At 35.0% G+C, this 14889-nt stretch overlaps 1 protein-coding gene across 2 annotated transcripts in view; it reads right to left on the reverse strand.

Annotated features, from left to right (window-relative positions):
• Positions 1-14889, reverse strand: part of FIG4 (FIG4 phosphoinositide 5-phosphatase) — a 52957-nt gene that overhangs the window by 9448 nt on the left and 28620 nt on the right. For both annotated transcript variants that reach the window (XM_030945343.1, XM_030945344.1), the window contains 7 exons: positions 13993-14159; positions 11251-11389; positions 8497-8555; positions 7766-7913; positions 6866-6949; positions 3910-4105; positions 1376-1458 (listed from right to left, as the gene is read on the reverse strand). In XM_030945343.1, coding sequence (XP_030801203.1) covers positions 1376-1458; positions 3910-4105; positions 6866-6949; positions 7766-7913; positions 8497-8555; positions 11251-11389; positions 13993-14159 — 876 coding nt within the window. The remainder of the gene's footprint in view (positions 1-1375; positions 1459-3909; positions 4106-6865; positions 6950-7765; positions 7914-8496; positions 8556-11250; positions 11390-13992; positions 14160-14889) is intronic.

A 14889-nucleotide genomic window follows, 5' to 3' on the forward strand; every position in this document is an offset into this window, starting at 1 on the left:
TATAAATCAGCACACCAGACCAGAAATAGCACCATGCCTTGTTAGCTGAAAGAGATAAAGAATTCGTAATTTTTTCTATTTTTAAAACCAGCATTGCTCAAAGGAAATTAAATAAATGCAAGGTTTGTTTTGTTTTTTTCTTAAAAAGGATATAAATAGGGAGCTTCAAAGCCTCCAAGGGGTTTATAGTTTTACATTAGCAATAGACTGAACATTAGTCCAGTCTGAAGAAATTATAAAGCTGGAAGTATCTGCAATTCTGGATGTTAACACAGAATTGTTAATCTGTACAGAGAGACTCACAGTAGATACCAGCTACACTGGGCCATTTTCTGAACCACAAAAACTACCTGCTGTATCAAAGGATAGTTGTCAAATTTGCATCCATCTTCTAGGGTTAAAATAAAAAAGAAACAGAGGTAGAGGCATAGATTAAGGTAAAAATTTCAGCTATAATGAGAAACACCCCCCTTAACCCTGTTGAAGTGTAGGATCTTCAAATGACTCTGCTTGCAGGAAATAGGTAGAAATGGGAATTTTAAAGAACAAAAGAATGCAAGAGAAATAGCTACACCTAAAGAAAAAGCAGGAGAAAAATAATTTTAAATATAAAGAAAAAATGCTTTGAGTAGATTAAGAAACTAAGTCAGGATGAAATGCCACATATCACCAAATTACATATCACAGCGAATTAAAATTTCCCTTAAAAATTGAAAATGTTTCAAATATAACAAGGTAGCTACTGCTATTACACATTAGAGAATAAAAAAAAATGCACACAAGGCCATGTCAATCCATGTCTCACAAGTATTTACTTCAATACATACACAGTGCTTTCCTGAGATGAAGTGTAGATTTCTTACATGACATTGTGTTAAATAAAAAGACAACTTTTATTATTTTATATGCATTTTTACAGAATAAGCTATTTCATTATGACTGATTTGAATTGGAGTAATTCAACACTTGAAAAATGCAAACTCCACAGATTACAAAGCTTACAGCCATGGAACCATTCTTGGTTCCACTCTTGGTTCCATTGATAAGCAAATTCTGCGGAATTTATTTATCAATGGAATATGGAATTCCTATGAATTTACTTATGAATTTCTAGGATTATATTAAGTGACAGGTATTTCTTTTGAAGCATCTTTCATTTGATTTAAACTCCAAATTTTGCTTTCAGAGACATATGCATAGCTTCCACTGAAATCAGAATTGACACAGACAGCTGAAAACAGTTTGATTTTGAAAGAGTTAGCATATATAGGCAAATTGCTCATTTAAGTAAGTTTAATCAAAGGAAGCACCTTGACAAACTGCTTTAACTAGCCCAAATTATCCTTTACCAATTACCACTGGAAATTTATCTCACCTTGCATATATTGAAAGATCATCTTCTGAAGGGACATCTGAAAGATTGACTCCATACACATCTTTTGTTGCTTGCACTACATTCTGGAACATAAGAAAGATTCAGATGAAGAATACTCTAACAACATCCAAAGAAAGATTGCTCTTAAGAAAGAACTTCCTTACCAGCCAAAATATCATTTCAGAAGTTCAGACAAAACCAAAAAGGTTTCTCACATCCACAGCAATCATAGCTTATACATATTTTTAAAAGAAAATTATTTATTCAAAATATTAATCAACACATTTACTCAACAAGTAAAGAATTCTTGAAAGGTATCATCAGGTAAAACGACATATTAGGAGACTAAATTATATTAATAGAACATAATGGTGTAGTTATTAAATTCTGTTCTATTGAAACTTAATATAGAATAAAACATATTCGTTCAAAACATGCTCCCACATTTGCTTTCACATTTCCTGCTGTCAATTCTGCAATAATTAGAAACCTCAGGTTGAACAGAACTATTTTTATTTTATACATTATGCAACCATGTCAGTCAACTATAACAAGGAATCAGTGCATATGCAATAGCTCACTAACTGTGTCTACTGATTCAGTGCTAAACTGAGGGGAGTTTTCTGACAAGACACGTGAGTCAAATATAAAGACAATTTCCTCTTAGTTCAAAATGATTCAAAGTCAAAGAACTTCAGAAGGTATGTCCAGATCAGAAGAATAAATGCATTTTTATAAACTTCTCAGAGATATGAACAGAAAGGGACCAGTTTTTTGAGTTCCCCAGATAATAAGGAATGGCATGAATTAACAATGTAAATTATGGCTAAAATTCAGTGCATGAAAAGGTGCTAATAAAATGGAATATATTTCTTCTTATCATTACTAAAAAGTCAGAATAGCTCACCCAATTTTTAAGCCATTGAAATTCAATGTTTCAAATCACACTTTGTGTTTACATACACCTTTCATTTAAGCATCTTAAAAATCTAAAAAAGATATCTTAGGTCTGAGTGCTGAAGTGTGTTCAAAACAAGAGGGAAAAACTGATGTGAGATAAATTATGCAATAGTAGGAATCAAGAATAAAATTTCAAGTTGGATTTTTGTTAAAAAAAACCTATAAACAATCTGATTTACTGGAGAACAGGTACTCTGTTATTCAGAGATAATGGAAAACTTTTAGATAAAATATCTTGTATAAATACAAATAAATAAATGTGCTTGTACTGGCTCAGGAAGAAGACACTATTGCACTATTGAAGGCTGAAAATCCATTATCTGAGAACACACAACCCTAGGCTAAAGACTGAATGGAATCAAAATTTGAATTGAGGCAAAAAAAAAAAAGGCGGCGCAATTGTCTGTTGCCTATCAGGCACTACATTTTATTCTAAGGTCATAAATACTCAATTTTCTTCAGAAGTGATAACATGCACAATCCTATAACCATTTAAATTACCTGTGGCTTTAAAAAAAACCAACCCTGCTAGACAACATAAGTATTTTCCAAATTTCTACAGTATACATTAGCATAACCTTTTGCTACGATACTTTCAATGGTATCCAAAATGGATATCTACAAGAAAGAATTTGAAGAACTATTACATGAACTAATAAAATAGATACTTCTATAATTCTTTATACAACTCAGTATTTTCATTAAATTAGCACCCAAGGGATTCCAACAAAATGGGAGTTATGCTACCAAAAAAAGATTAACAGCCCACAGCTGCAAATATACATTCTTTCCACCTGACTGGGCAAACGCAATTTATTTCACTATTTTATTCACTGCCATTATCTGCAACCTTAGTAACAGTAATAGCATAGGACCTGTGTGGTAACATTATCATGCACATTTTTGAAGTTAGTTAATTCTTTTTTTTTAATGCCAGAGCACATAATTATGGGACAGCAATTTAAAAGTGTTCACATAAATCAGGTTGAGACTTAGATGGAATTAACATTAATTTACAGTTAATCGACCTAAGCAAGTGGCATTGTCCAAAAGGAATTGCCTTGTAATTCCAAGAGGTGGTTCTCAGGACCTCAGCTTCATACTACATGTCTTTCAGGGAATTTAACTCCCATGGACTAAATGTTGATTAAGTAGGTAGATCAAGTACATTCCTGGAGAAAAGGAATCATTTGCATGCTCCAAGGCCACCTAATGATGTGTGCCAGAGCACAGTAACAGACAATCAGATATGCACTTCTGCTCTGAATTAACACACTAATACAGGTGCATTTTAAACAATGTAATGACCCAAATACCTTCCAAATGCCATAGGTTTCTGACAGTAGTTTTCTTTTTTTAATGTTATTTTCCTTTGTGTTTCACTATTGCACAACAAGAAGAACAGAAAAGGTTAAAAAACACTTGCAGTGCAGTTATGCTAATATCTACACAAAAAAATTACACTGGAGACCTTTGTCACTAAATTTCTCAGTGCTTTACTTCTGACTGTTCTATAATGCTTTTTTAAAGGGAATGTGAATTTTAAGCTTTCTTGCCTAACAGTAATTTCTTACCTCTGTGATTTTTGTATTGTCTCCTGTATCAGTCACCTTTACTGGAGTTGAACGTTGGGAAACAGCACCTTCATCTTCTTTATCTGTCCCAGAATCATCTTCAGAACTACTTGACACTGCTTCCTCACTTGGGGGTGGAGGAGCACTAGCAGCTGTTTTACGCTGCAGCACAGTTTCTTCTCTATTATTTTTGTTCCTATTAGGAAAGGCAGTGTGTATTCATGAAATCAGCAAGATATTAGCAATGAATATTTAGAATTCCTAATCTTGGTTAAAATCTTTCCAGGGAAATAAGTTTTAACTTCTGGTGCAACTTTTTGCTCATCTTTTAAAATCTCTGATTGTCCTCTTCAATCTCTTCTTATTCCAGAGCATTTCAAGAAAGCCCAAAGGATTCTCTCAGCTTTTCTCCACCAATTCTCTGATTCTTTACTTAAATCCCTCCCCACAACTGAATAAATAAAAAAGAATAAAATTAATTGAGACATCACATCTTTGGGTTTGATCTTGGAAAAAGTTTCACTTTCTGATTAATAACAATATCCACTCCAATAGCTTCCTTAATCTTGGTTCCAACTCTTAACAGTAATGTTAAGAGTTAATGTTAATGTTTTTTCCTTTATTTTCCATACCACTCCCCTCAATTTAATTCTTTAATCAGCAACATTTCTGGATGTAGTATGTATTTCTCACTCAAGAAATTCTAGTGAATATAAAGAGGTGCCTTATTTTTAAGAAGCCTTCAAGACACAGCATCTCTATGTAAGCAGGCTAACACTGGATTTAACTGTACGCACTCTGAAAGGTGCACATTACTTTGCCCATCAGAAACCATATCAGACTTATGTGCTCTGCATCCTCTCCTACTGGCCACAGAAGAGTATTCAGTAGCAACTTCCTCTCAGACACTGTCACAATTTTTCAGGGAAGGCAGTTAATGAATAAACATTAACTAATGAATAGACAGTTTATAGACAAATCCCTGGAAATAGGGAAGGAACATCTCTTCCTTGCTGCAGTGACTGTCCCGTGTATCACTGGCAGACATTGTGTCTCATTCTAAAGGAAGACAGCAGCATGCTAAAGCCTGTGAAAAGAGCTCATAGATTGATGCAAATGCTATTTGGAGATGCAGGTCTAGTGCTCTCATCAGCATCACTTGAGCCCTAGTGGAGCACACTATGACTGTTACAGAGGCTGCCTCTTGAAGTGAAACTCAAATAGCAGTTTATCCCTGTACTGAATTAGCTACACTTCATATGCTCAAGGAACATGCATAAACAAATAGGAGAGTCCTTCATAGGTTCTGATCTGAGAGCATATCCCACCCCCAAAGAGATTATTGTATCAAAAAAAAATCTTAGAGCTGGAACAAATGCCTTGGGGAAAATAGCACCATGGGCGAATTTGATTTCTGACTCAACAGAACCTGACATTTCCTCTGACTGAAATGTACAGAGTTATGAAGACATAAGCATTCTTTTTAGGGAAAATAAAGGGATTTCTCCCTACTTTTCTAGATGAGGTGAAGGTCACAAGAAAAGCAGTCCTTTCTGAAAGCTGAGGAATGGAGCAAGTGGCCAAACTGGTAAGAGTGTTATCCTCACCCCACTCCCAACATGTACACCCAGCCAAGATCTAAGTGTCCTTGGGACCTGAATGCCTACAGACAAAGAGATGACCAAATTTCCTTCAGAAATGTCTTAGATCAAAAGATGATGACAAATGAGCAAGGCAAAGGTACCACCTTTTGCAAGGCTAAATATGGGTGAGGTGCAAGAGTGAAGCCATGTTTTACCCTACGACACAGTCAGTGAAGGGGAAGCCTTATAAGGGATACACAGAGAGTCCTGGAATGTGGCTTTGATGGAGCTGGAATCCTGGAATGTGGATTCTCTGTCCCACATAAACCCCTAAAAATCACAGCAAAGAGCTTGAATAGAAACACTTGAGAAAATTATATAATGGTCAACTATTTAATGGAGCACCTGGAGACAAATTAGTCCAAAATCTGACATTTTACTAAAGCGGAAGTATAAAGCTTATCCTCAAAATACTCATAAACTCAAATTCTTAGCAGAGATAAACTGTGTAACATTGAACAGTCTTCCTGTTTATTCCCAGGGAATGAGTAGCACAAAATGAGGTTCTACTGGTGATAAGCATAGTCTACTCTCAACATTTATTTACAACGAGACTCTCAGGACAAGAGCACATGAGAGTCCAATGTTCTAGTGTTTAACAAAACAGCAAGTTTTCAGAGGAACTTATAATGCTGTGACAGCACAGCAACTACTGACAAAAGGTTTCCTTAATATGAGCTACCAAAGAGAGAATGAATTCAGGAAGATTCTGCACAGCCCTTGTGGGACACAGCAGTGGAACAAAGGGAGTAACAAAGCAGGTCCAGGATGCAAAAGCAGCTAAATGAGGCATTCATTTGTTCCAGCAACTGTTGCTGAATTCTTTTATATAATTTTATCCATGAATATTTTAATAACATATTTTATCAAATACTATGCTGAAATTGGCATTTATTGCTGTTTCAGAATATGCACTATTTATAAAAAATTAATAATTTTTTAAAAGACAACAAGAAAATATGCACCGTTGTCAACTCCAATAGAGAATAGCATTGACACTACGATGAAGAGATGATCAAATTTTAATAACTTCTGTATATTATTGATAAAATCTTCTCATGAATTTCACTTTGAGAAATCAGAAAAACCAGAAAATATTAAACAAGTTGAATTAAGAATTCCTAGTGTCAAACAAAAATCTTAAATTAGATGTGATTTTCAAAGTGTACAATTCTGCAGTACAACACCAATGAATTTTTTATTTCCCACGTAACACTGAATATTCTTCACAGACACATACATAAGGGTTTATATATTTTAATTACAATTTCACTACTATTAAACCAGAACAAAATTTCTGATTTCAGACTTACCCCAACACAGATTTTCCAGTTTCATCAGGTTTACGAACAGTGAATGGACTTGGATCAATTCCCACATTCTTAGGCATAAAATCTCTGCCAAAATAGAAAGGAAAAAGTGTTTATGAACAAAGTGCAACACATAATTTTTTTTTATTTTTCTGGAAGAACCACCTCTAACAACTACCTAGGAACTAAAGAAAAAGAATCATCATAATGAGATATCAAGTTCTAACTTTATAATTTCAAGTTGATGTACATATAACCTAGGTATTTAAAAAGCTTTCAATTGCATTATTTAGTTCCATAAAACATCTGCAAGTATCACCACTTGCCAAAGATGCTAAAGCACTGTGCTCCATCCCTATGCTGAAGAGGCCTGATAACTCAGGGCTTCATACATTGCTTTCAAAATGCTGCCAACATACAAACTGGGTCAAACAGGTACATGAAAAATAATCTGCCTGGAAATCTTTAGCCAAACCATGATTCAGATTATGCTTTGAATATCCAGATGACTGCTGCCAACAAAAAAAAAAAAAAAACCAAAATATCTGACCAGCTGTGAGAACCAGATGAACTGAAGAAAACAACTGCAAAATGAGAGCAGAACAATGAGAAAACAATTGTTTTGAAAGTAGCTTCTGTGATCTGAATCAAGAGAGAAAAGTTCATCTCTCAGGCATCAAATGCCCAGACACTAGGCACTCCATAACAAAAAATAATTGGAAATCTAATTGCTATTTTTACAGATTTTTTTAGAGTAACAGTTCCATGTAGCATTGTGATTTAGTTTCAAATTTGCTAAATTTGAAATGACATGTATTTAACCTAATAAATCAAATGCATATTTAATTCACACCAAATCAACTTCCATTCAAGGATTTAGAGTCACAAACCATCCCAATATACCTTGTAGAATTGGTCATTGCCAAGCAGAAGGTCTCATCAAAACTGCTCAACTCATATGGCCTAAAAAACTCATTGTGGATATCAATTTCCTCTTCATATTTGTGGAATTTCTTCACTGTCAACTTGCGTCTGTTTTCAGCACATGTCACTGAGGGGGAAAAAAAACATTTTTACTAGCAATTACTGACTCTTGCAAAAATCTAATCAAACAGTAGCCTGCTCACCTAGCCACCATACCAGGCAATTTTTTCCTACAGTCATATCCCGTCTGAGACAAGGAAATATGACATGAAGAAGATGCATTGCACATCTTTAATAAATATGCATTATCAACCACTGTAATTTGATTTAACTTCATGATGACAATTTCTAATAAAATATGCTCCACAGCACCCCAGAGAAACAAGGCACACCAGCTATACTGTGTCAGCTGTGACAGGAATAGGACCACCAGCACACACTATAAATATATGCTAATAGGCAAGAAAAAAATAATTAGGTGTGCCCTGGCTCACACATATGAAGATCAAGTTTTAGCCAGTTAGGTAGCTCTTGCAACCTGCAATTGAAAAATCAAATCTCCTTGGAGGAGGGAGGGGGTGGAGAAGCATTTAAGAAACCATTATGGAAACACTCTTTTTTCAGATTTAGGATTTAAATTAAAAAACATTTGTGACTAAAACTTCTTTTTCAAGATACTCTGCAAGGCAAGGAGTACATATAGGTCCTACCTTCATCAAAAGGAAGAGGTAAATGCTTTAGCACACCTGTGGTCCACCAGTAAGTATAGCTGTACAGGAAAAACAGAAGCACAATTGATACAGGAGATTGGATCTCATACCCAGCCTATCCATCACCCATCCACACAGGGTCACTTCAGGAAACATTGCTGAATTGGAGGGAGGATTTCAACAGGCCCCTGTCCAACTACTTTGCTCTTAAATCAAGAAATTTAAACACACAAAACTCAATACAGGTATGAATAGAAGAGTGGTTTTGTTTCATTTAAAAATAAATTTCAGGTGCCTACCTCTACAGCACTGAAAATTAATGTATTAATGTCTTTGTACATATCAAAAGTATTTATGTATTTCTCTTGTTCTGGTCGTTGGAGCATGGGAGGAGTGGGGAAAGGCATCCCCTCGCAGATGTTATTCAGATCCCAAAATTTAAGAAAAATGTATGAAGAAGTGAAGGTCAATGATAATAAGATCGGATGACAGTCAAAGCAGCTGACTTCTATACAAAGAAATACATTTTGATGTAACAGCTGTCATAAGTCTGAGAGCTGTTGGCATATCTAACAGCAAAATTCAAGCCCTGCTGGAAGTTTATTCAGGATTTCTGTAAAACAACAAAGGAAGTCAAGCAACATTCATAAAATAAAGCATGTTTTATCTTTCATTCATGTTTACACATTTTTATTGTCTCTTCTCAAATATACTTTAATTTCTTCTCTGATTTAGTCTGATAGTTTCTTCTACTACATGGAATGAAAACGCAATTGTCTTCATTGATTTTTATTTCAAGTACTTGTGTATTCACAATACTGTGAGGGCTGTAATCAGTATTAATGTGGTTATCTCCTACTCCTGTCAATGTAGCCATCTGCAGCAGACACAATGGGCGTATTCCCATGGCCAGGGATAGGCTTGTTAGTGGGATTTAGGAGATGGTACAGGACAGGCAGGAAAACACACTTCAGTTCCAAGAACTGTGTATATTCTAGACGATAAGGAATGAGTTATGCCTAATGGTCCTGCCTCTTCTCAAAGTACCATGCTAGTAAGCAATTTTCTCCAGTGCCTTCAGAAATGATGCAGACACACCCAGTTTTGTTGCTTGCATAAATGATAAGTAACATGGCAACACAAAGTCTCCTTTTCCATATTACTTTCACGTGACTCATTAATTATATAGAAGTAAGATATGAACCTTATTAAATATCTTCCTCCTGATAAGGAGGCAATTACAATATAGGAAAAGCACAAACAGTCAAAGAAGTTTCAATGACAGGAAACATGATCTTCCTTCTCCTATACCCTTGATTTCATTACAAGTGTTGTTATTTCTTTTGCTGCTGTGCCCAAGGAACCTAAAAGAGGGACTACATAGACAGGCAGGGAGAAGTTACACAAAGAACTTGTCAAAATGTTTGGTAGAAACAAAAAATTACTTAGAGGAGTTTTTTCACAGATTTATTTCACCTACTACACCTACAGGAAGGTGTCATTTTATTCACATAATGAAACACCTTGTTATACATTATAACTGCTCAGAAGAAATTCTGGTTTGAATGAAAGGTAAAAAATAATTAACAAGCAAATGAAGAGTACCAATATTTCTTTTTAATATTCCACCTCACTTGAGAACAGTATGTGTGACAAATAAGAGATGGCCTGTTTTAACAGAGTAACAGATGAAAGGGAGACAAGAACATTTGCATATTTGCAATATATCAGCTGAATTAATTTTAGACATACAATAATGTTCAGAATGAGTAGTTGAGAAAATTAATATTGCATGTTTAATGTATGCCTGAAATAGCACTTGGTTTTATGGCTCATATAAGCTACCCTTAAAAGAAGTCTCAGGAGACAATACAAGAGGACAGAAATTCAGAAAGAGCCATATCATGTGCCAGCTGCTGCGACAGGTTAACAGAATAAGCAGCCAACAGGGGCTGATCACACCGGTTAAACACTTGCAGTTTTGCCCAGACAAAAATCTAAATGCAGGTTTTCAGATCTGCCATTTGTACTAAAGGGCTTTACAGCTCACAAAATAAATAAAGATAAAACCAGCCAAAATCCTAAGAGATTGTTTAGTTGACAAGTTGAGTATTGTCCGTTTTGTTAAAATGGATTTTTCTTAAAAGCACAGTATTCATAGTCTTCAAAAAATCATTTCCCTCTATGAAGCAATTGAATTACTTTAAAATTTTATACTTTATTACTTCTGTTTATTACCGTACAACTACAGTGGAATGCAAATGAAGAAAAATAGTCTTAAAACAGGCTAGACATAGGCTGAAAGGAAGGTAGAAAATCAAGGGTTTCTTGGTATGCACAGCTGCAGACTAAGTGCAGTGCATAGAAAAATAAATGTTATCCTTATCATATAATCTCAAATTCAACCATTAATAGATTTGAAAATGAAGAATGCGCCTATATATTAATTAAACTGTAGTAACTGTACTTCAGTACAACACAGAAGCATTTTACACTGAAGGATCAAGTTTTATATGAAATGAAACTTATTTTTAAGTACCACAGGAAATAAACATACTGAACAAATCCTTTGAAACACCAACATTCAACATTTTTTGGTAATCTTTTGAAGGTGTTTTTTAAGCTTTTGTATAAACATAAAAAACACTTAGCAAGTTTTTCACAGGCTGACCTAATTATTTGATTAGCAATGTGTATTTTTTACAACGTATTAGAGCAATACCAAATAAAACAAAAAATGAAACAGCAAAATACCTTTGCCTGGTCTGTGACAGACTGAGGGTGTTCTTGTGATGCAAATAAAAATCAGTGGGAAGTTCCCAGAGATGTGGCTTTCCTTCTGCAGGCTTGAACACTCCCAGAAAGAGATTGATAGAATCCTGCCTGTCCGCATCTGTAAGACAAGAGGCACACTTAATAGCAGGAGCACTGCACAGCTCAAGCCCATTCAGACATTGCTTCTCTTTGCTCCTCAAAGACTGAGTGTGTGCGTGCTATGACTGCTGCAGGGCCCTCTGGGCTTCAAGCAGCACCATGGAACTTCATTTACAGCACAGCTGCTACACTGCAGAGCACGTGGGGCTGTACCAATGCTGCCTCTTCCCTTGGCTTCTCCCTCAGGAGCTCAGGCTTGGCAGAAGTCAGAAACTGCAACTCTGTCTCTCACATGTGTGCATGAAGCACATGCATGGATTAGGGCATGTTTCAAGAAATCTGACATACCTTAGTGAATTTACTGCAGCCTAAATAACTGAAAAATTACTTGATGAAATGAATATTCATACAAACTAAGTTTCCAACAAAACATACAAATTATGAATTTGGAATTTTCTTGCCAATACACAGTAAAATTATTAAATTTCTCAAACACCTTTTATTAATTTGGACTTGTTTCCTGTTGGTTTAAGTAATCAATTTAGCTTGTCATATTCTAAGTTCCACCAAATTATCACTTGATACGTGTCTTACTTTTTCTCATCCATACAGCTTAATTAGTAGTAATTACCCTAAGAGCATTGAGGTCAACAGATAAAAACACTCTTATAAGACTAGATTATTTTTAGATTCATGTATTTTGAATGATAGACAAGCAGTAATGTGTGGCTAAGAGATTTATTTAGGAAGCTGGGATAGTAGGCCTCTTTCAATCCTGCTCTGAATCTTATATACTGTATGACCCCAAGCAAATCACTAAAATTTTCTGAGCCTGTTTAATTCAGGTACATAAAATACACAAGCATTAAAAAAATGTTTCTGGGATCAGAAACACAAGGAAATGCTGACTCATGAACTAGCTAGCCATCAGACTTTTATTTGTATTTTAAAGGATATATGATTAATAGCAACAATAATAAATGCAGTACAGCAAATCAAACTAAACTAAACTGTTCTACAACTGTTTCCTTTTTCTTAGCTTTCTCAGAAAACTTAAAGAATAAAATGATCTCTCTTAAACAAGCAAGCTGCTGCCATCTAAAGAGGCAGTGTTGGACAATGAACCTTTAAATTTCAATGAAACAGATATTTTAAAACTCCATACTAAAAATGCAACAGAGTAAATACGACACTGAATGCTACAATTCAACAATGTCATCTTCAAACACACGGAAAGCATAGAGCACCAAAAATATTTGACTCAAATGGGATCAAATACCAAAATCCTAAGTAAATTGGGGAAAGTGTGCAGCAGCTTTAAGAAAATTTCACTCAAAGGCAGTATTGACTTCAGTAAAGACTAATGTTTGTTTGTGTACTTTCCCACAAGTTCATTGAGATTACAATATGGACTTTATTTATTTCTAAATTTCTTCTTCTTTTTGTAACATCTTTTTTAGAACAAATTCTTTTATTACTAGAAGACATGCATATCATGACTATACTTGCAAGCAGACCACAAGCCCAAATGTGAACCTAGAACGTTGTTCAGGTTTCTCCTTAACCATTTCAGTGGCTGGCATAAACAGCTCAGAGATCTGTTCCATCTTCTATGTCACAGTATAGGTGACACGGCAAGTGTGCTACCTTTGGCTCAAAAGAATCAATGAAGCCAGACTTCATTGGCAATGCAAACAATAGGAGACCACATCACTGAAATAAACAAGTTCTCCATTTCCCATTCAGTTTGGACAAATATGATACACAAATTACGTGGTTTACATTCGGAAAAGTTACTCTGAATGGTGTTCTCTCAACATTGTTATACACACAAAAGCAATAATTTCAGCCGAAGAAAACAGATTACTGAAGTATTTCTAGCCATTGTCCAGCTCACTGTTTTAAAGTTCACAGTCTCTAAATAATTGCACTCTGCTAAGACAAAGGAAAAAAGGTACTTCCACCCCTGGCTATGCAACTTTTGTGAGAAAGAGTAATAGAGGACTGACAGAATATTTAAAACATGGTAGCACTCAGTCTTTGCACTTTTGACATGTCTTAGACTGTCCTTTGATCATTCTTTTAGATCTTTTGCAAGACTTCTAAACACACCACGGGTGTTTTTTTTTTAATTTTTCATAATATAAGGCTCAGCATTTTTCAAAGAAGTTTTCCCTTAGCAACGTTGCCCAGAAGAAAGTAGAACACTCAGAGTTCAACTAATGAGTGACATGAGCTAATAAAAGAATAAGTTAATATTATACAGCTTATTTAACTGAAGAAAACAAGCTTCTTTACTTGGTTTTTGAATTTAATTTTGTCTTCTCTACCACAGATTTAATAGTTTGTAGCTCCTATTTACACAAAACAATTACACTGATCTACAAATGTCACTGACAGATGCAGTGCTACATCTGTGCATTTTCTAAATAAAAGGCTGCATGCTACAACACAGGATAAATAAGTATACCATCAAATCAGAATACCTATGTGAGATGTTACTAAATTATTTGGAAATTATAGTATAGAGGAACCCTGCCATAAGGTCATAGTGTAGACTACTGAAACATCATGATTAACATGTTTTGTAAACAATGGCTGGAAAGAAAGCACTTAATTTACCTGAGAAAGCATTACTGTAGTATCTTGAGAGTGTTTGCATAATATCTTTGGAATGCTGAGTCCATGGAGCAATCTTTCTGTAAGTTTTTACTCTGTGGACAAGCTGAGAGCCTCCATACTGCAGAGAAAGTGTGTCCCCATGATCTTCATATAATTCTTCAAATAATCTGAAGGAAAAGCAAAATGTGCCATCTATGAAACTTCTGAACAAAATTTTAAAGGAGAAAATATAATAAAGTCTTTCTGTAAGTGCAATACAATTTCTTTGCCTTTATTCAGATAAATACGTGGAAATTTTATTCAGACACAACAATTACTAAGAAGGTTTAGACTTTGAGATTTTCATTACTTTTTAATATAAAATAAGAGGTTCACACAGAGTATGCAGTTCTGTAGATTGAGGAAGATGTCCTACTACTTAATGGGGAGAAAATAAACAATAGATCTTCACTAAGCAAGATATGTTTAATACACTAAAAGGGACAGAACATATCAATATCTCAAGGCTGTAATTTCTGTTAAGTACACCAGGAATGAAGTTAGCATAACCTTCCAAAATTCTCTGCAGTTACAGATGACTCAAAGGTACAAAATGAATAAACATGACTTGTAAGGAAAGTGTATGGCTGTCAGGTAACATTTGCTGGAGCTGGAAAATCTTGATGTAAGCAGGAAGCAAAAAGAATTGGCTAAGAATTGACTTGAACAAGGAGAGCTGGCTAAAAAGTCCTCTGGCATCAAGAAGTTCACACTATCCAAACTGGGACTAGCTCAAATAGCAAAAATTAAACAAGCTTCCTATCAATCACAAAAACAAGGCAAAAAGAGGTTATCTTAAGGAGATGATGCTCAGTCTAAAACATAAGAGACTGGAAAGTGCTTCTCAGAAATGGAGAC

Source organism: Camarhynchus parvulus, chromosome 3 (assembly GCF_901933205.1).
Source record: "Camarhynchus parvulus chromosome 3, STF_HiC, whole genome shotgun sequence".
NCBI lineage: Eukaryota > Metazoa > Chordata > Aves > Passeriformes > Thraupidae > Camarhynchus > Camarhynchus parvulus.